General features: G+C 33.5%; 1 protein-coding gene across 1 annotated transcript in view; it reads left to right on the forward strand.

Moving 5' to 3' along the window:
* The first annotated feature begins 3,873 nt into the window (after positions 1-3,873).
* LOC132557363 (putative uncharacterized protein DDB_G0282133) overlaps positions 3,874-25,564 on the forward strand; it is a 35,847-nt gene continuing 14,156 nt past the window's right edge. The window contains exon 1 of the mRNA XM_060221854.1: positions 3,874-4,240. Coding sequence (XP_060077837.1) covers positions 3,874-4,240 — 367 coding nt within the window. The remainder of the gene's footprint in view (positions 4,241-25,564) is intronic.

Here is a 25,564-nt window from a genome sequence, read left to right on the forward strand (position 1 = left end):
TCTTGTATCCTTTGACATATACTGTTCCCAATGCCCTTCCTTCGGTTCTTACAACAAACTTGCCACCCCTGGGGATGTCGAAGGGGCTTTGGCACCCCGGGGTTCTCGTCAGGGGATGGCAGTGTTTACAGTTTACCCTAACTCTCCGGCCAGAAATAGACAACTTTCTCTTCAGCCGCGTGCGCGCGTGTGTGTCATCTTTGTTATGGACGCCATTTTGTAATACAGGATCGAAAGATACACCTCGGGCTAGTTAAACGTCAAAATTTGATTTATCGTCGAGATGTTTCGTATATTTATTTCGTATGAAATACAGTCCGATCTCGTGTGGATATTTCGAATACATTACCATAGTATTATCCGCATCAGTTTCTTAGTCTATAGTACAGTGTAGCATTTATACGATAAAACTGCATTTCTAATTTGACGTTGAATTTATACATGTATATGTTAATTTGAAACATTGCTTCAGTGTTAATTATTTAAAATTATATCATTTATGACAATTAATATTATCACATTTGAATTATAATTATAAAAGAAATTAAATTATTCTTGATATAGAGATTTTCTTGTTTCTTTTTTCAAAACAAAATTGAAATATTTTACCCTTATATTTCTATCTGCGTTTCAATAGGAATAATAATTATCTAAAATACAAACCCTGAACAGAAATATACATGCTTAACTCTTGTGTTTGCAATCATTTTTCTCTCTTTATATGTTTATACAAGTATTTCTATATATCATTTCTATTATATAATCGCTAATAGTACCAAATAAAAAACAGTACAACATAACTATTTGATGTACTTGCCGTAATTCAATTTTCTATATATTTTTACATTTGACTTTGTATACAATGTCTAAATTTTGTCAATAAAAATAGTGTAATTTCTCCCTATTCAATATCTTCAACTGTAATATATTCATAAATATTCCTCTGTCATAGTTCTCTTCATAAAAGCATCTTTCATTTGTACAATTTAAAACACTACACGGTATGACTGTTTTGAATTAGTCTTGTCTAGCCCGTTGGCATTTCAGTTGTAAAGCGCCCGGGCGAGATTTTACGACTCCCGTAAAAATGCGCGGTTTGTGTTTAAATTACTGTACAATAAATCAGATTCAAAGCGACAGAAGAAATAAATAATAGTCTGTTTTACACGGACTTGTTGTCTCATAATATACCGTGTAATTTATACAACAATATTATTTATCGTAATTTGTTTTATTTGAGCCATCGTCTTCTGCGAATATCAGTAAAAACACACAAACAAGTCAACATTTCATTTAATTTATCACTGTATAATATATCATTTAATTATAACTATGATGATTCCAAGATGAATTATGTTTGTACATAGTTTTTTTTTATAAATTGTTTTCTTTAACCTATCTTGAAATCTTCATAGAAAATATTTTGCTCCAGTGTTTATCTAGATTGACAGAAATCTATCAGCATGTTTTGTTTCGATTAATTTTTTTAAACTATCATGTAAACCAAGAACATGCTTCAACTGGCAAATTTTTGTTATAAAATTAAATCTGTTTTAAATATATATGTGTGTGTGTTGGTGTGTGTTATAGATGAAATATCTTAATTTAGTGTACCTTGTGCAAAATGTCTGTTAAATGGTGACAAAAAGGTACACGTCCTTACCACTGCAGGATTAATTTAAAGTATCTGATCATCATGTAGGACTGTCCAATTACATATCTCATTTATCTCTTTTTTCATTTCTACATGATTCTTAGACAAATCAAATTTTTATTATCTTGTTGATTGGGAATAAATTATATTTCAAATACTGTTCAAGTATGCGTGTGTGTACATATAATTATTTTTTACACTATTATTTCTTTTTAAAAAGTCACACAAGAACATATTTATTTTTATGTCACATGAAATTTACGGCTTTTGGCGGTAGAATTTCAAAAGCTTTGTGACATGATGAAAGATTATATAACAATTAATTTAATTTAATATAATTGGAAATATTACGTACTTGAATAGCAAGCCATGCAAAGAGTATTACAAAGCCGTTATTTACTGAATCCGCGACTTGTTGATCTAATTTATCTCAGCCTTAGAAATCGGTGTGTTTACTTGGTAACCGATATTATGAAAGAATTGTGATTTTGACTGTGACAATTACTAGGAGTCTAAGAAAGCAGACCAGGGTTTCTTTGGGCGATGCCGCCTAACTGTTTGATTGAATTAGACCATTTTACAGCTTCGTGTTTTCTGTACGTGACCCTGCACGATTGACCCGGAATATTATGAAACATTAAATCATATTTAATTCCGTGAGACAGAAGTGAAGGCTTTTATCAACGTGTAAGATGGTAGAGAAGAGAGGGATTTGTTGTAGGCCGACTCTTTTGATGCAATTAGTTGTCAGATATACACTTGTATGTGTTACACACCACGGGACTTCTTTCTCCACACGCGATTTGACCGACGTAGGACCGTCCGTACCTGGTGCAAGCTGACCCCTGCCGTGACTTTAAATGTCCTTTTGTCCACCCCTCTTTGTCCACATTTAACTTGTCTGCGGGGTCTTATTTCATAAACCACATGTACAACATATCTCGGTAGTGATACACAACCTACAGAACTCTATATATATGTATACCTGTATACATGTGTATATCAACTGTATTTCATGTAAAATACAACAGTTCAGACAGACTTCCAAGTTGTTTACAACCGAAATTTAGTAAAATGTTTTACGCTACAAGTTAATGATAAGACGCTTTAAAATTAAAACAGTTTATGTCAGAATCTTCGCGTGTGTATGTGTGTTTGGCGTGCTAGGTCAGTGATCGCCATGTTTTCAATATTTTCCAGTAATTTACATGTACTACCGCGACCCCAACTGGTCTTACGCTATATATAGTAATGTTTTAATACAGGATAAGCTATACTTACAACAAGCCATGAAATTCCATTTTAATTTACACAATTCCATGTCAACACTTATCAAATGCTCACACAAACAGGTCAAATTCACAAAACCACATTCTGTTGTAAACGGACTTACAAATAAAATCCCTTTTTCTGGAGAATTGAACGCAGCACTGGTTTTCACCAAACCACGATCAGACACAGATTGAAACGGGTCTGGAAACGAAAGTTAATCCAATCTGCCGGGTTTAGATGTTATCCTTGCTTTTAAGCAAAAAAACTCCTACCTGCCACGACTGGGGCGAATCGGGCACATGACTGACTAGTATATGCCGATAGTGTAACAACCGATGCATCGTGGTAGTATATTATGGTCTGTGATCATTAGTGAAACCCCCTCTTCAACTCACAAGTAACTGGTGATTTTAATACCACGTGAAAATTGGCCTTGTGGTGATTTGTGAGTCGGCCCCTCCGGTTGTGACAGGCCATGAAAAATAACAAAATTATTGCTAGTAATGACTTCCGTCCGATTATAATACAGTCTCATTCCCGTAGCAGACACACTCATCTATCATCGAGCGGTTCAGTCGCGCGCAAAATAATCAACAGTTGACTAAAAATTTGAACACTGGAATTCAAGAGATATGTAAGTAAAACAATTGAAGACATCTCGATAAAATTAAAAGATAATTCCATTTTGTATGCCATAGTTACGTTTGCAGGCTGTACAAGGCCCATACGGAGTATGTCTTGGCTATTACGATTGGCTGGTAAGGTCATGTGACCCCGGTAGCAGTTGGTTAGTCTCGAGTTGGACCATAGACGTACTGTACTTTTTAATGCATTTAGCCAAATGCTATACGGATGTCGATCAACAAATGTAAACTTCTTAATCAGATGCCGGCAAAAGGAGGTCGGGTGTTTGGAGTGGGATTATTCTGTTTTTTACAGTGAGTGTGATGACGATGGACGAAGGCAGGGAATCAGGTTTTATTAACAGTCAACCTAGTATCGCAGAATTTATGACTTGTGTCGGCAGTATCAATGAAAGTGCTATGCCACCCTCATCCATCACTGTCCAAGAGTTAGGGTTACGCGGGGCTTACTGTCAGCCCTTCGCAGCAAATACCCACCCACAGGCCGGCCTCACCCCACAGGATGACCCCAGGGCCATGGGGGCCGACCCCACAGGACGGGACCCGTCCGGAGTAGGACTCGGAGACGGGTCCGCACTAAAATTTCAGGAGTATGCATGGATGAAGGAAAAGAAACCGGTTCGAAAGCAGTCCCCCGGAGACCCGAGCCCTGGAGGGCAATCTGATATAGGTACAAAATTTATTACGTATTTCTAATCTTTCTTTCTATTGCATGAAGGTCGGAGCATCCCAGGTATCAATGATCTACAGGTATACAAAGATCTCACTGTTAAATTACAGAGAAAAACCTTCGAGTAGAGCCATTCGTACCTAGCACTTCATGTAGTAAACTGCATTGCTTTTCTACACTTTTTTGTTTTATTTCTAAAATCTGCAGGTAAAATCTAAACCATAAAAACCTTCACAGGAGAACTCTTCGGGTGTTTATTTCATAGTGGGTATTTTGAGCTCAAGTTATTCGGGATTTTTTTCTCCCTACACCCCGGAGGATTGACGTTTTGTGTAACCCTAATGAACTTTGGTAAAAATACTCCGAGTCACAATTCGTGAAGATCCGCCACTGATACCTATTGTTTAGGGGCTAATCTTTTATTCTATGTACCAATCGTTGGCAAACATTTAAATCTAACATAAATCCACTCTGCCTGTTGAATGCAGTCTAGTTTTTTTTCTTCTTAACTAGGGTCATTTATGCTCACTCTTTTTGCACAAGTCATTTTGTTGAAATTATTATCCCGACCTTTTTTCTCTAATTTGTCTTTTATGAAATGGTACAGATTTCGAAAATAACTTAATCTACTTTTGCCCGTATATTTTAGTGTAATATGCCAATTAAAAATATTGAAAATTTAGAAATGTGCTAGTTAACTTTGCTGTGCACATGCACTCGTGTGCAATGGACGAAAGAAGAAATAAAACTTGAGATCGTAAATTTAGTTTCTTTCCGAAAATAAACGAAACGAGGAACTGGGATGTTGAAATAAAATTAGATAGTTTAATTACAGTGTCAATGAAGCAAAATTGATAGATGATATTTTTTATTAATATAGGTATATTTTTTTTATTATTGTGTTGCCACTATGAACCAAACTGAGAAGGTCGTTCTTTAGAATGAAGTCTATACATCTGAGTTAAAGCTGAATCGCAGAGTAACATTTTATTTTGAGAATATGACGTGAATCACAACAGATCTTAATCAGGTAGCAACGTTGATGGCGATGGTATGATATTGACAATACATTTACTGTAGCTACAGAAACACAAACGTGGATCGTTTACTTTATCACTGTTATATTTCCGGACATAAATAACATTCTCTTTGACATATATTTTATCAAATCAATATAAATACATAACAAACGTGTACCAAGTAGTTCATCAAAGTGATATTTCCCGACATAAATAACATTCGCTTTGACGTATATTTTATTAAAAATTATTCATGTTATGTAACCAAATTGTAATGTTCCAAATGCTGATATTTTTATAACTGTTGTAAATTTCAACCCTTTATACTATTTAACATAAAAAGGAACTTTTTTACACATTGAATTTAAATCTCGTCCTATTTATCATTATAAATTATATATTAAAATAAATTTTTAAAAATCAGGTAATCATTATTTTTCAACCATTCAATTACTTAGTTTCCCCTTTGGAGTAGTGGAACGAATTTGTGTTTATAATTTGAATTGTATTTAACATGTTAGATTTAAAACGATTAGTTTCCATATGTTTACAAAGAAGTCAATTCCACTGTAATTATAGTTGGAGGAAGGGGTTAACATTAAAACCAGTCTCGAATAAAGATCCGCTTTAATGTTCAACGAGTTGAGTGTGGTCTCCAGTATTTGTAAAATATTTCAACGTAGTTCATCTGAATCCATTAATCAACTGATGGTTTAGCAGCGCAAGTGACATTTCAAATGTTGAGATTTTCGCAGATAAAGACTCATAGCTAGTTCGGGTAATTCACCTATGGTGTGCCACACACTGACTGAAACATCAAAATCGAGAGAGCTCAAAACGGCCATAAACACAGAATTATTTCATGTGAGTAAATAAATTTACAACATATGTTTTAACATTTCTACAGGAACTATGAAAAGAGAAATCACTCCTTTTTCTCATTTAAAACGATTATTCGTACTAGTAAATAGTACCATTTGTCAAAATGCACGCGACAAACTGTGTACATCACCAAAATTCAGTTTTCAAAATTGAGAAAGAATGTGAGAAGCATTTGGCTTATTTGTTTCATCTAAAACTTCTCACTAAATATTCATTACGTCGATTTTATTTTTGCCATTGATTTTTACATTGAAAGAAATAATTGATTAAGAATTCAATTAAAATTTTTTGAAAAGTTTTTCAGTTAAATGTAATCCATACAACATCCATTTATTGGTCGTTATTTGATACCTGTATACTTTATGCCAAGGACTGTTTTTGAAGTATTAACTACACTACCAACATTAAATTGTCGACTGTGAAGAGTACAAGAAACAATTGTACTTTCCAAAAAAAAATCGTATATAAAATAAAATCAAAGAAAGACCAGAGTAGCACGTTTTGATAGAAACCGTACGCCGGTGTATATATATCCGGACACAAGTATAGGATGGGAGCACTAGTATATATTTTAGCGTTTAGATAATTGCATGTTATGGTGATCTTCGCATCAATTTTCGGTTATATTAGCCCCTATTACTTGGTAAACAACCATCTATTAAAGGCGTCCTGACCCCGTGCCTAACTCGACACAGGCTGTGTTGTGGGAGAAAGGGCCTGACCTCCTGTCAGCCTGCCCGCCATATGAGGGGAATGGTTCAAAGATCGTCATCTGGACATCTTGCATTTCTCACGAGAGATTCCGAGAATTGTATTATCACGTTATAAATAGATTGATTAATGAAATCCTCAGCAGTCAAAAATCAGCACTACTGATTGTTTTTTTTTTTTCGAAATCAATAATTCATGATACAAAATAACTTCAGTTAATTTATGATAAATTGACGATTAAAATCTTCCCTGATACGTAATCTGAATATAACCTATCTGTACTGTTACATTATTTCGTTAATTATTAATGATCGTATCGATTTTATAAATGGTGATTCAGAGGCTGATCCGTGAGACCTAGTCCAAAATTTCAAATGGTTTTCGAATGAGATAAATGTGTCAGAACATAGTTTTCAAGAAAAATTGTCAGTCGTATAAGTGACCTCTCTCCACACCTTTACTGTTTAAAGGTTCCATCTGTACTGAATAATTATGGTGAGTGTAATAATCGGAATAAAAACAATAATGTCAAGATTATTTGTAGAGCAGAAATATATTAATAACTGTAAAATGTCTCAATTTCCTGTGAACCCAAACTACCTATCTAATCGTTTTACATATGTAAGGGAATGCCCGATATATGCTTACTACCTTGCGTGTACGCTGCATCTGTTGGGACCAAAGAACAGTTATTTTTATCATAACTGAAAGTATTTAAAGCGTCATTTGAGACATGGAAGATCTTAGGAACACACATATAAATATATATATATATATATACAGTTAAGTGATACCTGAATAAAGAGGCATTTACCTGACGATTTCATTACTAAGGTAACATATAACTATTTATACATAGGTATTTGCCAAGGAGAGTTCGTCTCCATTAGGTGGTAAATAATATAGAACAAAGGATCAGATGGTAAGGGAATAAGACGTCCTGAAGCCATTGTCACATTTGGACTGTATAGGGTTGGGGAGGTGTGAAAAACCTCTGTGGTCGGTTATAGAGTTTAAATGATATAAATTCACTTTATTTGGGAAAAAAGACAATAACTGTCTCGCTTTGTCTTGAAAAAGTATATTCAAAAGAGAAGACATAAATCTTTTCATTTGGTTTGCACTTACTCTCTCATTTATTGATATGGGTTTACGGATTTTTTGTAAATTTTTCCTCAGAGTTGAGTTGAGAGAGGGATGCACGTGTGTAGACCTCGATGTCACGTGTGCTTGTATTGATGTGTATGAATTAATGATATGCAAACGTTTATAGGATTTCATATGTTTTTATAAATTCAGAAATGATAAAGGTAAACGTGGGAAATATCAATCGGTTGGCATACACATGTGAGAATAAAACGTCACATTATAAGCTGAGGGTTAGACAGCGTCACACCACGGGGACATGCAAACTAACACACAGTTATAAATGATATTTCCAATTACATGAAAATGCTATTCCTAAAGCAGATTTATATTATTATAAGGGATGCTACACTTTCACTTGTCGAATAGATCAGCGTACATATTTTATACGTGTTGTAATGAATGTGGCTAGTATTGTTTTCTTTAGGTATAAGTGAAGGATGGATTGGGCCGTAAACAATTACTCATATTAACACATGTTGGGGAGGGATGAGAGGGGAGGTTCAGCAGCTTTAACACGATACAATTGTATGATAGTCCATTTATCATATCTAATTGGCATGTAGCTGTATATTAATGTCATGTTTTTTACCATCGGAGTGTACGGATTTGACAAGGTGAATAATATATAGCATTGCCGGGATGGAATATAGACAAACCTTATTACAGAATAGCTGTGTAAATTTACTATGACTAGACATTGTAAAATATTAATATGATATGTATTTTCGCTCATAGTTAATCATGATAAAAACAAACCTAATGAAATCTTTCGACATTATTTATTTCCAATTAAAAGAGCAATTAATATGCTCTTATTAAAGTTTCAAAATGCATTAAAATATCTATTCCGCATAAAAGGTGTGTAGTGTGTGTTTAAGTGCCTGGTATAATGATTAAAAATATTAGGTGTCGACAGCTGTTCTATTGAATATACAAGTAATGATAACAGTTACTACAGATGATATTTATATTTATTGATACAGAGAGAAGTGAGGTTGATGTACAGAAATAATATATGTAAGGCATATCTTCTTATTTCTGTGATGTATTTAATTGTTTTCCAATAATTATAGGGATAAATGCTGACCAGATTTGTGTGATTTTAATACTCGGACAATTATGTGTTCGTATGGATATTTTTGGTTTAATACATATTGTATAATTAAGCATTATATTGCAGGAAACAAACAAACAACTGAACAAATAAATAAATAAATAAATAAACAAGCAGCGAAACTAGCAACAGAAAGATAAACAAACAAAGAATCGAAACGTAAACAAATTTTTTTATATCTTAGAAATTTACTGTAAAATATTTCGTACGTTTCTTACGATTTACAGTACACAGTTTACATTTGAAAACAAACTCACAACACTCTTAAGACTGAAACAGGATTTGAAAACAAACTCACAACACTCTTAAGACTGAAACAGGATTTGAAAACAAACTCACAACACTCTTAAGACTGAAACAGGATTTGAAAACAAACTCACAACACTCTTAAGACTGAAACAGGATTTGAAAACAAACTCACAACACTCTTAAGACTGAAACAGGATTTGAAAACAAACTCACAACACTCTTAAGACTGAAACAGGATTTGAAAACAAACTCACAACACTCTTAAGACTGAAACAGGATTTGAAAACAAACTCACAACACTCTTAAGACTGAAACAGGATTTGAAAACAAACTCACTAACTTCAGAAATGTCACAAACACTCACAGTACAAACAGGATTTGAAAACAAACGATAGTTTATGTTAATCGAATACTAGAATTTCCGTACCATCACCGGCTGCCAATACGTACTGTAAAGTATACTGCAGATCGAATTGTTGTTTTCTTATTGGTTAATTTAAACTAGGAAAAGGTATTGATACGTACAGAATGTTATATGTAATAAGGAGTTTCTTGATGCAACGTGAATGAAATGAAATTTTCCATTTGATTAAGAAATGTCATACCGGAAAAATTGTTTTAATGATAGATTTTTTTTAATTTTTAGAAAATGAATAATGCTTATTTTCGTTAAAGCATTTATTTACAGGTACGCTGTATAAATACAGCGTATCTATTATCTATGACCCGACAATGAAGTCTCCACACATAATTAAGAAAATGTTTACAGTATTACAAAAACAATCTGTTTATTACCCATCACTAAATATTAGATAACATGTCTCGATGGAAAATTAAAAAAGAAAAAAATAAATAAATCAAATAAAACAAAATAGGTTTTACTGGAATAACAATAAACTATTAAACAGAATATCATTAACAAATGGCATGGTCTCGTGTTTCCCGTCCTTTGTTTCCAGTTGAGATCAGTTACTATGGTTACAGGTGTCAATATCAGACGTTGAAAATCACTGTTTCTCTATAGATGGTTTTATTAAATTATTCTGTTCAATTGACATTCGACCTCCGGATCAAACGATTCAATTCACTTTTTTATTCAACATAATTCCTTTACACAATCGTTTATGACTTGTTGTATCAGCGGGATCTGCTATTTTTAAACAATATCTAACGTTCATATGTATTGGAGATCGTCAATCACTCTTCAACTTAACAATGGCTACATCTAGATCCGTTGTGTTGGTTCAGGTTTTGGTGAAGTGGGGTAGGGGTAGGGCGGGGTTTCGTTATATTTTGTCATGACAACACCCTTTCAACAGTTCTTTGCAGAAATATATACAAAAAAACTCTAATTAAGAATTTAAAGAGAAATCCATAAATGTGCTCACCAGAATTCTACGTGTTTAGATTCATGATAAATCATAACGTATAACTTCACAGGGGGAAAAGTCGAGTAAGTTCGGCTTATACGATAAAAACACTAATAGATATAAATGTATTTTGATTTCTTTTTCTTTATCTTTTATGAGACGTAGATAAGTTTACTTTTGTCTGTGCTGTCAAATTACACCACGTCCAGAACAGATTGTGTCTAATAAATCAACCCCATGCTGTAGGTCTAATATAAGATACATGAATATTCAAATGATTATATTAATTAGAACATGGAACATGATAATTTTAGGAGACGATTTTTTATGGATAATGAATAATTGTAGACAATTTTAATATTAATCATTTTGCTGGTATAAAGATATGGTGTCAGCTGAGCATGTTGAACAGATGCAAAAGAAATAATTTATTAATTCATGTTTTAATTAATGAATAATAATTAGGTGGTATATATATTTTGATGAAATTTCATGAATTATTCAGATTTGTGAGATGTATGAAAAGTAGCGGAAAGCAAGCCATGGATTATTAGTTTTTAAAAAGTCGTGAGATTGGTCCTAGATGTTAGATCTGCCATCTGGTAATGATTTACAAGGCATGTTTTTATGCATATAAGACAGCATATAATTTCAGTCAACATTTATATTTGGGAACCGATTCTCTCATTTGTTTATTTATTTGTAGTTCTGAATTTCTACTACTTAGTCACTTGTATTTTGCTTGTAATCATATTTTAGCTTATGTAATGTTACTACCACTGTTTTTGCGACGGATTCAAAAATCGTCGGCACTTTTTGTTCTTGGAAATGCTTTCCATGTAAATGCTATAGACATATGTCCACATACGTAAGAAAATAAAGAAAATATTCCATGAATATCTTAATGAGAGTATGCATCCTGTCAATGGTATACTTTTTGTAGGAACTTATGCAGGAACGAGGCTGTAGTGTTTCCACTAGCCTTTTTGTGATAACCTTTGAGTGTCAGATTTTAGTAGGGATTTAGGAGGAAAAATCGATCTAGAATGTCTAAGGAAAGAATCCTACACTGTAACAACCAACTACCCCATTTTAAGTCTCCCCTCTCTTTCATACATACGCACAATACCCAAATTTTCGAACTGTCATTGATATTATCAAACAAACCCATCAAACGAACATGCTGATCTTCTGTTCTCAAATATTACACATTTATTTTCCGATTCATACTCTGTTCACTTACCCTTCTAAGCCAACTCTTTCAAATTACCCTACTAAATCTAATGCTTCTCTATCTTCCCTACTAAAGCTATTGTTTCTCTATCTACCCTACTAAATCTATTGTTTCTCTATCTACCCTACTAAATCTATTGTTTTATTGTTGTTGTATCGACCTACCCTACTAAATCTATTGTTTCTCTATCTACCTACCCCACTAAATCTTTTGTTTCTCTATCTATCCACCCTACTAAATCTTTTGTTTCTCTACCTACCCTACTAAATCTAATGTTTCTCTATCTACCCTACTAAATCTATTGTTTCTCTATCTACCTACCCCACTAAATCTATTGTTTCTCTATCTACCTACCCTACTAAATCTATTGTTTCTCTATCTACCTACCCCACTAAATCTATTGTTTCTCTATCTACATACCCTACTAAATCTATTGTTTCTCTATCTACCTACCCTACTAAATCTATTGTTTCTCTATCTACCTACCCTACTAAATCTATTGTTTCTCTACCTACCCCACTAAATCTATTGTTTCTCTATCTACCTACCCCACTAAATCTATTGTTTCTCTACCTACCTACCCTACTAAATCTTTTGTTTCTCTACCTACCTATCCTACTTAATTTATTGTTTCTCTATCTACCTACCCTACTAAATCTATTGTTTCTCTATCTACCTACCCTACTAAATCTATTGTTTCTCTATCTACCTACCCTAGTAAAACTATTGTTTCTCTATCTACCTACCCTACTAAATCTATTGTTTCTCTATCTACCTACCCCACTAAATCTATTGTTTCTCTATCTACCTACCCCACTAAATCTATTGTTTCTCTATCTACCTACCCTACTAAATCTATTGTTTCTCTATCTACCTACCCTACTAAATCTATTGTTTCTCTATCTACCTACCCTACTAAATCTATTGTTTCTCTATCTACCTACCCTACTAAATCTATTGTTTCTCTATCTACCTACCCCACTAAATCTATTGTTTCTCTATCTACCTACCCCACTAAATCTATTGTTTCTCTATCTACCTACCCCACTAAATCTATTGTTTCTCTATCTACCTACCCTACTAAATGTATTGTTTCTCTATCTACCTACCCCACTAAATCTTTTGTTTTCTCTATCTACCCCTACTAAATCTAATTGTTTCTCTCTATCTACCCTACTAAATCTATTGTTTCTCTATCTACCTACCCCACTAAATCTATTGTTTCTCTATCTACCTACCCTACTAAATCTATTGTTTCTCTATCTACCTACCCCACTAAATCTATTGTTTCTCTATCTACCTACCCCACTAAATCTATTGTTTCTCTATCTACCTACCCTACTAAATGTATTGTTTCTCTATCTATCTACCCCACTAAATCTTTTGTTTCTCTATCTATCCACCCTACTAAATCTATTGTTTCTCTATCTACCTACCCTACTAAATCTATTGTTTCTCTACCTACCCCACTAAATCTATTGTTTCTCTATCTACCTACCCTACTAAATCTATTGTTTCTCTATCTACCCTACTAAATATATTGTTTTATTGTTGCTGTATCGACCTACCCTACTAAATCTTTTGTTTCTCTATCTACCTACCCTACTAAATTTATTGTTTCTCTATCTACCTACCCTACTAAATCTATTGTTTCTCTATCTACCTACCCTAATAAATCTTTTGTTTCTCTATCTACCTACCCAACTAAATCTTTTGTTTCTCTATCTACCTACCCAACTTAATCTATTGTTTCTCTATCTACCTACCCTACTAAATTTATTGTTTCTCTATCTACCTACCCTAGTAAATCTATTGTTTCTCTATCTACCTACCCTAGTAAATTTATTGTTTCTCTGTCTACCTACCCTACTAAATTTATTGTTTCTCTATCTACCTACCCTACTAAATCTATTGTTTCTCTATCTACCTACCCTACTAAATCTATTGTTTCTCTATCTACCTACCCTACTAAATCTATTGTTTCTCTATCTTCCCTACTAAATCTATTGTTTCTCTATCTACCTACCCTACTAAATATTGTTTCTCTATCTACCTACCCTACTAAATATTGTTTCTCTATCTACCTACCCTACTAAATGAACGTTCCCTCTGTCTATCTACCCTTCTGAATCTACTGTTCTTTTGACTCAATTCTCTGCTTAGGCGATTGGTTTTCAGTTTGTCCATCTACCTACCCTACTTAGTCAAACATTTTAGTTTCTCTATCTACCTACCCTACTTAGTAAAACATTTTAGTTTCTCTATCTACCTACCCTACTTAGTAAAACATTTTAGTTTCTCTATCTACCTACCCTACTTAGTAAAACATTTTAGTTTCTCTATCTACCTACCCTACTTAGTCAAACATTTTAGTTTCTCTATCTACCTACCCTACTAAATCAACCGTTTCACTGTGTACCTATACCATCAAAACAACGGCTTTTTTTCTACATGCCCTGCTAAATTAATTGTGTCCCTATCTACCTACTTTACCGATTAAACTTCTTCTCTCTGTAACTCATTATAGCAACTATTACTCTGGCTACCTACACTTTTAAATTTAAAACTAAACCTATATTAAATCTAATCTTGGTTTTACCAAATTTTACGATAAAGTAGATGATTTCAATTACCTCCATCAATTATCCATTCCCCGAAAGCAACATTCCTGCATCCACAGCCTTTGGTGTTTACATATCTCAGTTAATCCGATATTCCAGGTCTTGTTCTCAATGACACAAATTTAGTGCAAGATGTTGACAAGCGACAGATGAACTCACTGCACAGGGCTCAAAAGATGCAGATTGATAAAAATGATGAGGACGTTTAACTGTCACCATAAAAATTTCACCGTAAAATATGCTATCTCCTCAGGCAGTGTGAAATTGGACAATTGTGAAATTTGATGTCGTTGGTAGAGCTGTTGGTTTCCTTGTTGTTTACTTTGTTCTCCTTTGAGAACGTGACATTACTTACCTGGAGTGACCAAAATTTATGTGACGGGTGTCGTGGATGACACGCTTACGTATAATTCGTTCTTTACAAAATTTTCAGGGGTGCGTGTAAACCTTTCGTTTGTTCATATTTTTTTCAGGTTTTATTGTATATTTGTTTAGACAAGATTTTGTTGACATATTGGTATATTTTAAAACGACTATTTACTTGCCCTTTTCATTTTCTCAAAAGCACGAATGAGTTTACCGAGTCAGACGTTGGCAGTTTTAAGTCTAAATATCGTATATCACAACTGGCACCTCCGCCCTTGCTACTATTTAAAACTACTTTTGAAATTGCTAAAATAGTAACACTTTTTAATTATATAACGATATTTTAAATCTCACATCGCAGGTTTGACTTACAGGTACGATTGTCATTCGAAGGCGTCAGCCGACTGTATGACTAATTTTTTTTTACTTTTTAATCCTTTTTGCGATTTAATGGAGAATTTAATAGTTGTTAAGGCCTTTTATCTAATATGACGGCATTTAAAAATGAAATATAGCAAACTTTCTAAATTAAGAAAAAAACGATAACATAAAGTTTATTATAAATGTTTAACTATTTTTGTATTATTAACATCATTATTTTATTTTATTTATAATTAATGCATTGACAGCGGTCTTGTGATCAGACATGTATCATTTAGTATACACCAGTCATTCTATCCCGATTGTCTTATGTGAAATGATGAAATCTAACCAACTTTATAATAAATATAATTAATTCATTAAAAGTGATATAATGAGAGACGTTAAATGAAATGATTATATAAATATGTAATTTGATGACACGATTATGTTATGCAAACCTCGAAACCTTTTAATGGCATTCGGAACAGATTCGTTTGGTGTTTTACATAGATCTACATATTAACATATACACAGATTTCATATTTGCCACGAAACAATGCTTGTCATTTTGCATGTTTTATTGTATTATTCAAAATATGTCTTTATTAAAACAAAAACATGCCAATTACGTCACTTCCGGCAGTGGGTTTTGGTTAACATGAATGTCCCATTATATATACCATACTGACTGTGCTGTTTTGTCAGTAGACTGTCACTCTGTTCCGTGTTTAAGAGCAGAATACTGACATTTGTAGTTTTATACATTTATCAAAACATACAATGTTGAAGGAGATAGAAAGATTAATATGGATTTTTGGCTAAGTCGTATATTACAATAATAAAATATATAATTTAACGTGTATTCATGATGATGTTCGTGTCCAAAGTTGTCAAGTGAATGTCGTACCTGCCATTTTACCTGCACTTCGGCCACTTTCAAACAATTTCGTGTTCACTATATCAACATTGTCATAATTTACATCAGTTAAAATGACAAAAGTTTTTTTTAAATACCACCGAGATAAATTAATATACCGCCTCGCACTTACAATTTTATATAAGACACAATTATACAACTACCATTTCTTCATCCCTTGTCATATTTTTCAGAAGATACACATCTGCTTGACGTTTTCTTAAAATTATCACCTTCTGCACCACCTTATCTAATTTTTGTTATTTTTTCCGATCAATGTGGTTTCCGTCAGTCGCTGTTTGGGTTTCAGTGAGGTTGTTATGATTGCTGACGACCCCTAGATGGACAAACAGTGGTCTAACTCGTTTGATGCTCGTAAGTTTACCTGTTGGGTCTGTTGTTATATTATATGACCTTGTTCTCATTTGAGAACGTGACATTACTTACTTGCATTGACCAAGGTTTACATGGCAGGTGTCGTCGATGAAGCAGAATATATCATTTTTATTTCTTTTCTTTTGTAAACCTGGATCCATGTTTATGATGCAATCAGACTGTTGTTGAACATTTCAGAGAACAGGTCTTTTATGACGTAGAAATGATTTGTATCCCTTCCGTCTCCTTAAAGGGACGAAATGGTCAGCTGGTCATTTCATCATTTTGTGAAAAGTCTAATTATAAGTATTACAACGTTTGCCCGAAATCAAACGGACGGGAGAAAACCACAAGGAAAGCTAACCATTTATTACCTTTAAGGATGTAGGTAATTATATCTAAGTAAATATCGCTTTGTTTCACTGACGAGTTTGACGGTTCTTCTTTCATAAAAAATTGTTAAAAATGTTTGTAAAAATTAAATCAAACTTTTATGACCTGTACCTTAGACAATAAAATTTTTACCAAGGGAGATAATGTTACAGAGGAGCGATGGCGGGTGTTTCTTTACAGATAGACGTGACTGTCACTTCGATCATCTGTAGGCACTCTCCTGAAATCATTCACACAGAAAACCCGTAAATATGAAGAAATACGCCTTCATAATGCAAATCACATATTCATATACAGACAGAAGTAATGTTTTTTTTCATTAGACTAAGGCCCATTTGTAAGAGATGTGTCTGTGATTTCATATCATTATTTCGTAATATATGTTTCGCAAATGCATATTGTTGATAGTGGAATAATTTACACATATATAGAGTGGTTTATATCTCTTCTTTCATTAATTATATGTGTTTTTTATTTTGCTCCTATATCTGGTACATGCATTGATCAGTCCATACCAAACGTCGTGAATTAGGAAATAGTATTGAAGAGTTCCTTTACAGTAAATACAGTGTTCTCTACGTACGTTTTAAAGCGCAAAACAACGTACTTACTCATGTTGGGGGAAATATCTAGGCTTATTTTAAGACTTTGTCATTTCACGGTTGAGGGCGAATATCCCTGACCGTCATTTACGTCCAAAATGCATTTCCGTTAATGTACTCTGATTCAGATATAGAACGGTAATTATATACCTATTTTTCAATGATAACATGCAAGTGAAGTTCTGATTTGATTTTGATCAATTTATGTTGTCTAGAGTTATGGTTATTTAAATTTAAGAATTTTAATCACAATTTTTACAAAAAGATCGGACCAAACTTAGAAAGTCATGCCTAATTTTAGATGAAAGAATCTGCAAGAAGTTCATTTTTACTTCAAATTCTTTTATACAGAATTTAGATTCTGCAGACAGGACGTTAGTCTCATTTCATGGTTCAAGAGTACACCTCTTCACAGAAACATTGAATTGTTCCTGTCGCTCCGACAAATCTAGTTTTCTTATTCAAACATTAATGTCTAATCTTTCCGTATTGATCCCTGCAATAAGAACATACATCTCTGAACGATGTATTAAAGATCAATAGCCTCACGCATCCTGTTCATTTACCTGTAATGATTCAGAAATATTTTATTAGAAAATCTAGTTATCATTGTCAAGTTAAAATTTACTCTTTCAAGCAAAAAACTATGATTTATTATAATAATTTACCTGAATCAAACATTTTATTTTCGTCTCTCACTTCAGTAGTATTCTTCACTTGTAGCTGAATACCAAAACATTGATCTGTTTAGTATTACCGTCAGTTTGAGACTCTCACAATGGCGTTGCTCTAATTGGAAATATTATACTGCTCAAACTCGTATCAATATTTCTTGCTTCAGAGTTAGATTTTAAAATTTTCCCAAGAATGAGAAGATCCCTTTCCTCATGTTGGCAAGCGACAGTCTTTACTGTCAACTACGTCAGAGACAAAGTGACGCACTTGGAATAATATGAAAATAATATCCCGATACGGTTTTCATTAAACACTTTTTCCATGGTAAATGATAAATATTTGTTTCTATATTTAGATTAGGTAATATCATGTGACATATATAACATTCAATAATATGACATCACCATATTCAGTGGAAAACATGTTGTTGACATTTTGCAATTGTTCCGGAATTCTGTGATATGCAGCTTAGCTCTCCAGTTCTATCAGGAATTTTAAATTAAACGAGTCGTGGAGTAAAGTGATTAGCAGGCACACATCATTTCATCACTCTATAAAGTATCGAGGAGTATGAAAAAACCCAAAAAACACAGGTGTTCGAATGGCTTCTAATACTTGTCTGTAACGAATTCCTGCGTGTTTTTAAAGACCAAACATTTTAACCTACTTCCGAACCAACTACATAACCTACTCTAACTTCCATATTACAAAATACGAAACTAACACCCACATATAGATTGAATCGCGTGATGTGAACATTTTAAGCCGATACCGAATAGTACCATTGTAGTAATTTTTTTTTCAATTTGGATTTGCTTTCATAAATGTTATCCTACCCACAGAATGCCTACACCGTCAAGTACATAAGACACAATATATACACATAGATAAACATATCACTTGGCATATATTGTTTTAGATTTCATTTCTGTTCGTGATATATAAACAGACACTATAGTGACATTGAGGTGAATTTATACACTGAAGACACGATCCTCATCCATTGTTAGATCCGGGTATATTTCATGCACATATCACAAAGACCTTGCAAAGTCGTTTAATTTCACTTTCATATATATTGATGATATCTTGTCTTTAAGTAATAAAAACCATTTATTGACTACGTCCATCCTATATATCCACCAGAACTTGAAATCAAAGATGCGACAGCCTCTTTTACACCAGCTGCTTATCTCGATATTTTTCTACAAACGAACATTCACAGCGTTTCATCAAGCTGTATGATAAACGTGATTATTTCAATTTTCCTATCGCGAATTTTCCATTTCTGGATAGCAATATTCCTGCATCCCCAACCTATTTATTTACATGTCACAGTTGTGGGTCTGTTCCAGAAGATGCAGGCTGGTGATTGTTATTTTGACTGTTGGTTCCGTTGTTGTATGACTTGTTCTCATTTGAGAACGTGACATTATTTACTCGGTTTACATGGCGGGTGTCGTCAATGAAGCAGAAGACGCTTACTTTTCCGGAACACTTGGTCTTATCTTCCTTCTACTTTTTTTAAAAATCTTCGTGTAAATCTTTCTTTTGTTCATATTTTGTCCTAGTTTCATAGAATTTGTGTTAGATGTTTTCATGTAATCTTAGCGATTTTATTACTTTCTCGAAAATAGCGAAAAAATGAATCTCTCGACAGCCGCGTTTTCACTATTTTACTTTGTATATATTTGTACCGGCACGTCACACTGCATTTTTACGACACTGTTCTGAAATGAAAGTAAAAAAGTCGGAACTTTTGTGATAACTTAAACTAATACAACTAATCTTAGACTAATCAGCGTCATATGACATTCAGACGCAAATAATAACGCTCATTGACTGTTACGGGTCAACTTGACTCAATGAATTGGGTTTTCTCTTTCAACAGTAAGCCACAAGGTTAAGTATCGTCTCAATCCAATTTCCATCAGCATTTGCTGCGAAGCTGTCAAGTTTCTATCAGTATTTGCTGCGGAGCTGTCAAAATGAGCGGAGAAAGCGATTCATTTTCCTCGGTGTTAGAGAGCTGTTTACAAGGGACATAAGTGATGGTATTTGTCGCGTTGTGATTCCTGGGTGTGTATAATAGCACACAATTACATTGAAAGCAGAGGGAAAATAGATTTAGAAATAATTGCGACAAATATCTGATAATTGACACCTACTGTAGTTACAATGCATGCGATACAGCCGCGCGAACCAGACGTCTCGTGTCATACACAAGGGGAGAACATTACGCTGGAACGCTTTAACCCTACAAGTTATTTTCCCTATTATTCTGTTCAATATTTACATTTGATAGGACGTTTGATACGGGAGAGATTGATTGACAGATGTAAAACACTACAGTGACACTGCTTTTAACAGCTGCGTTCAAATTCGTTGTCATTAATCAACTATTTGTTGAGTAACTTTTACCTGGTAAAATAGCCTTCCTTTCGATTCATTAACGTTAATGAACAGTTAGTGAATTATGATAATAAGATATGTGTTAGCTGCGTAGACTGTATTCTGAATATGATTATATCACATTGAAAAAATATTTCAATCAATGCTATGTTTCTAGTTTAGAGACTAACATATTAAATATTATCACGATATACTTTCTTACAAATGTTTTTGTAAGAAAATGATATATGATCTTGCATGCTTTTCATGTAGTGCAAAAACATATGTTTTCGTGGTGTTAATTTTTGATGGTTTAAAAGAAAAATGATACATCAAAATCAATTAAAATAAATCAGCCACGATAATTAACTACTTTACTTTGATACAGTATATCATATACATTTTTTACACTATCTTATATTCATAAGTTAATCATATACTTACTATTGGGAATAACGTTGTTCCATCCGTTTTCTCATGTGTTTCGTTAACCTTATATCTCCATTTGTTTCCCGTTTGCTATTTAACATTCATTTCTGTTCTGGAAACGGTACTTTAAAATAAAATATATAAGTAATCATGTGTGGTATAATGTTTTGGTATTTCAGTAACACTGTCAGGAAGTTTATAGTATATAGTTTATAACTTAATTATCATTGACGTGATAGTGACCTCTTTTTTGCTGCCATTGGGGATATGATGGAGAACACAAAATGGAAGCGACATGGCAAAGGTAGACTCTGAGACAGTTGTAAAAATGGCCAAGAGCCTAGTGGAATACATTTTTAGAAAATAGTATATGAAGCAATTTTATTACAAAGTACACAACATCGTACGAAGACAAAATTACAAAACGATGAGCAATATTAACAAGTAGGAACGGAATTAGATTAGCATAAACATCGTGTTAAATTTGCATGCTAAATATTTGAGAGCAATGTCTTTTGATTAATCATTAAATCATACAAAATATTACACTGCGATATCAAATAAGTAGTAATGTCACAAAAAAGTTCTTTTTCAGTTTTAAAAAACATGGGAGGATAGGCAAGACACAACAATAATATTTTCAACCTACAGTAAAAAGAGTCAGATAATCACTGTAATTACATCCAGGCCATTTCAATGTGTTAACCCTAAGGGAATCGTATAATACATTTTGTAGATTGACTGTTTTCATAAATTAAGTACGGCGATGAAAAAAACAGTCTAAGGCAATGCGTATCATATCGCAATCACAACTCAGGTTAATGGAAAACGGGAAAACTATATAAATAGCTCATGGCACGGAAAGATTTTGTGGTCGCATACCAGAGGGCGCAAGTATCGATCCGCTATTGTCTTAAAAGTTAAATTATGGTTTAACACGAAATGGCGAGCTGATGGTGCTAAGATATAGCTATGTATCAAAGAAAAAACACACCCCGAGCACTTTGTATACTGATTAAGGCGAAACTGTACAGTTGTATTTTCTTAGTTGAAGTCACACGCATGACACGACAGTGCCTTGTATTGAAATCAGAGGTACATGTTTGTAAACAGATTACAAAGTCACCTGAAATTATATATTAACGCACGTGTTCGTTTTTCTTCTCATTTGGAACTCGTATTAATCTTCTACATAGTCAAGTCTTACCATGACGGGCATTTTCAGCATTTAACACGATTTAATTTCCGATAAATCTTGCGAAATGCTGTTCATGACAATATATCTGATATATTATACATGATATGACGCGCTAGGACGAGAAAGTAAGACAGTACGATGTCATTATCCTGACGTCATAACCTGTAGTCTTCTGAAATATTCCTGCATGCATTTGAAATATTACAAATGGCATTTACATGTAAACTTCAAGCAAAATTAGAGGGTCAGTTCACATAAGCAATATCGTTATACGAATAAAATTTATATGCAGATAATGCATTGCAAATATTTATCACGACTGATTAAAACATCAATTTATTCACCCAGAATTCCATGCTTGACAATAATCCATGCTATTGTTTGGAGTTATGAATGGCTTTTTATATGGGATCAATTTGTTTTTCGATATCATCTCGTCTACCCCAAACTGCGTTGTTTATATGTTGATTCATTATTCAACTGCTTGTTCCCAATATAACGACTTTCATGATTGACGTCGACAGCTGACTGAGAAATCTTACAACACAGACTTTCAAGAGATGCAAGATGATGAAGGGTATGAGAAAGTTTTCTAGTGTCCAACATGATATCTTACGGTATTTATCTTGTGTTACATAAAGTTCGATATGTATATAAATATTATTGTGTAAAATATACCATCGATGGGGAGTTTGATACTCATTAACATTTGTGTTAAAGTTAGATGTATTGCTCCAGTAAGCAGTCACAAAGAAGCATCACTGACAAGAGGGACGAAACAGCTGTAGGACGGAGTTGATTTCATTATATGGCTCTTAAGGAACCTTACGATAAATTGTTTTCTGGATAGATTTGAAAATAAATAAACAGGAGTTACAAACTGTTCAAAACAGGGTTATCTAACTTTATTTAGCCCACTCCTCTGTGTATTAAAAAAGTACACCTTCAGTAAGCGAATGTTTTTATAGGTCATCTGAGAAAAAAAAAACTCTTAGTGACCTATTGCAATAGCCTTTTGTCCGGCGTCTTCTGTAATCCGTTTGTCAGCTTCCGTCGTCCGTGCGTTAACGTTGTTTTTTGTTTGTTTGTTTTTTTGGATTTTTTTGTTGGTCTTTTTAAAATTTTTGACTTCTTGAAAACCTTTGAACCAATTTCATTGACACTTGGGAGAAACCATTCATGGACAAAGGTAACCCAACACTTTAAATTAAGGGTCAAATGGACTGAAATTTTTAAAAAATCTTCTCAATAACCAAATTTGTTAGAATTGTAAACAACTCTTCATGGATGGAAGGGTCACTAGGTGTTGCACCGAAATTGTGAATTTCATGACCCCTGGTTTGACATTTGCTCCTCGGTAATGGTTTAATTGACTCTAGTTCATGTAAGAAATTTATATTTTATATTTACAATGTATATCTTTCCGTGGATTTCGCCTTAACTAATGAAATCTATACATGGATTTACTACAACACAATTCTATGTGATTTAAATTAATTAGAACATTTGGTAAGTCATCCGATTCGAATCATTGGTGAATGGATGGACGGATGAGCTGCCATTCCCTCAGATATTCTTTGCATTTTATATGTAAGGAAAATATGATGATATCTACCTCTTCCTTTTAGGTTTACGTCCCTCGGTGATGTAGATATTGATATTTTTTTTATCGTGCATTTGTATTGCCTGGGTAACAACATTGGTATTTTGTTTGATAATGAGTAGTAGATAGGCACATTTGTAAGTGCACTCTGCGCCTTTCACCTGCAAATGTACAGAGCTTGATCCCTAGAACAGTCCTAAAAAAAAGGTAAGGGATGATCGGCCCGACCACATGGATTTTTCCAAAGTAGACTGCCACCCTCCCGTTCCCCTCATACACACACAGTAAGACTATTGAGACTTATTAAGGTAAATTTGAATGATTTGATTCAGAATTTTTGTAAAACATCTAACGTTTATTTTAACAAACTTTGATAGTATGACCCAGTTTGGTTTTTTTAGTCCAAATATATATATGCATATGGAATACATTATATATACGATTATATCGACTTCAATAAATATTTCCAGAAGTGCGAGCAATATTTGATACTAAGCACTTTAAATTGATATTGCGTTTGCAGATGTGTGTTGCAATGCATCTATGTCCCACAGTAAAAATGCATGCGACCCACCTGCTATTTACCTATAGTGCTGACCTGACGTTTATTATTCCATGACAGTTATGAATATGTCGCAAATTTCAAATGTAATGCTTACATTTGTCTATCGTTGACAACCTCACACATCTTCTAGATGAAATGTGTATGTTAAAATTGAAAACTATGACATGTAAGATGCAATAAAAGAATTGAATAATTAACACATGTTGATGATCTTTGGCCGTCACCATCCTAGTCGTTTATATACATGTTAAATGGGAATGAAAATTAATACTTGCCACATCTTTATGTTAAATGAATATATTTCTAAACATTCATCTATTCCATCTGAAAAAACGTAAAACGTGTCATTGGCATTTGATCGACTGAGAGCTATTCAGTAACATAAGGAGTTATATATTTAGTGTAGTGTCTGCAGAACTTAAATTCTCTATTGAAGGGACATGGGTACTGTCCAAATGATATGCCATCAATTCATTGGTAATATACAATATATTTTTGTTCAAGGAATCGCACAAATATGCATAAATCAATTGTTTGACTAACATCTTGAATTTGTATCGAAAGGTGTTTGTCTTTATTATACAATCGTACAGGATACAAGGTTACTAATGTTTGAAAGCAATATACGTTATTACCTTATTACTAGGAAAATTGTTGTTTTTACTTACCGCTTATTCATGGGTTTCCAAAATTTCTTCGACTTAAGACAAATATGGAAGCCATCTGGTTTATAATGCTGATGCATAAACAGGGTTCGCTGCACATTTTCTTGATTTTGACTAATGGCAATAGGACAAATATTTCAGTGTTGTATTTCCAGATCCCTTGACACCGGCATTTCTTGCCGACTTCGTGAGAGATTCATAGCTATTTGACGCAGTGTTGTTTGCATGTATGATGCATAGAGTGTACGACCGCTGATCCTCATGAGTGTGTTTGGATATGACCATGTTTTTTCAGTATTTGTGACTGTTGTCATTTCTAACTTACTACATGTTCATTAAATCCTGACGCTGTCACTACTTATGTATATCATATATTATAACCTCTATCTCTCTGACAGAGTAAACCATTATTAGATTTAACAATCGGCAAACGT

The sequence above is a fragment of the Ylistrum balloti genome, unplaced genomic scaffold (assembly GCF_031769215.1).
Source record: "Ylistrum balloti isolate Yb309-2 unplaced genomic scaffold, AGI_CSIRO_Ybal_v1 Utg370662, whole genome shotgun sequence".
NCBI lineage: Eukaryota > Metazoa > Mollusca > Bivalvia > Pectinida > Pectinidae > Ylistrum > Ylistrum balloti.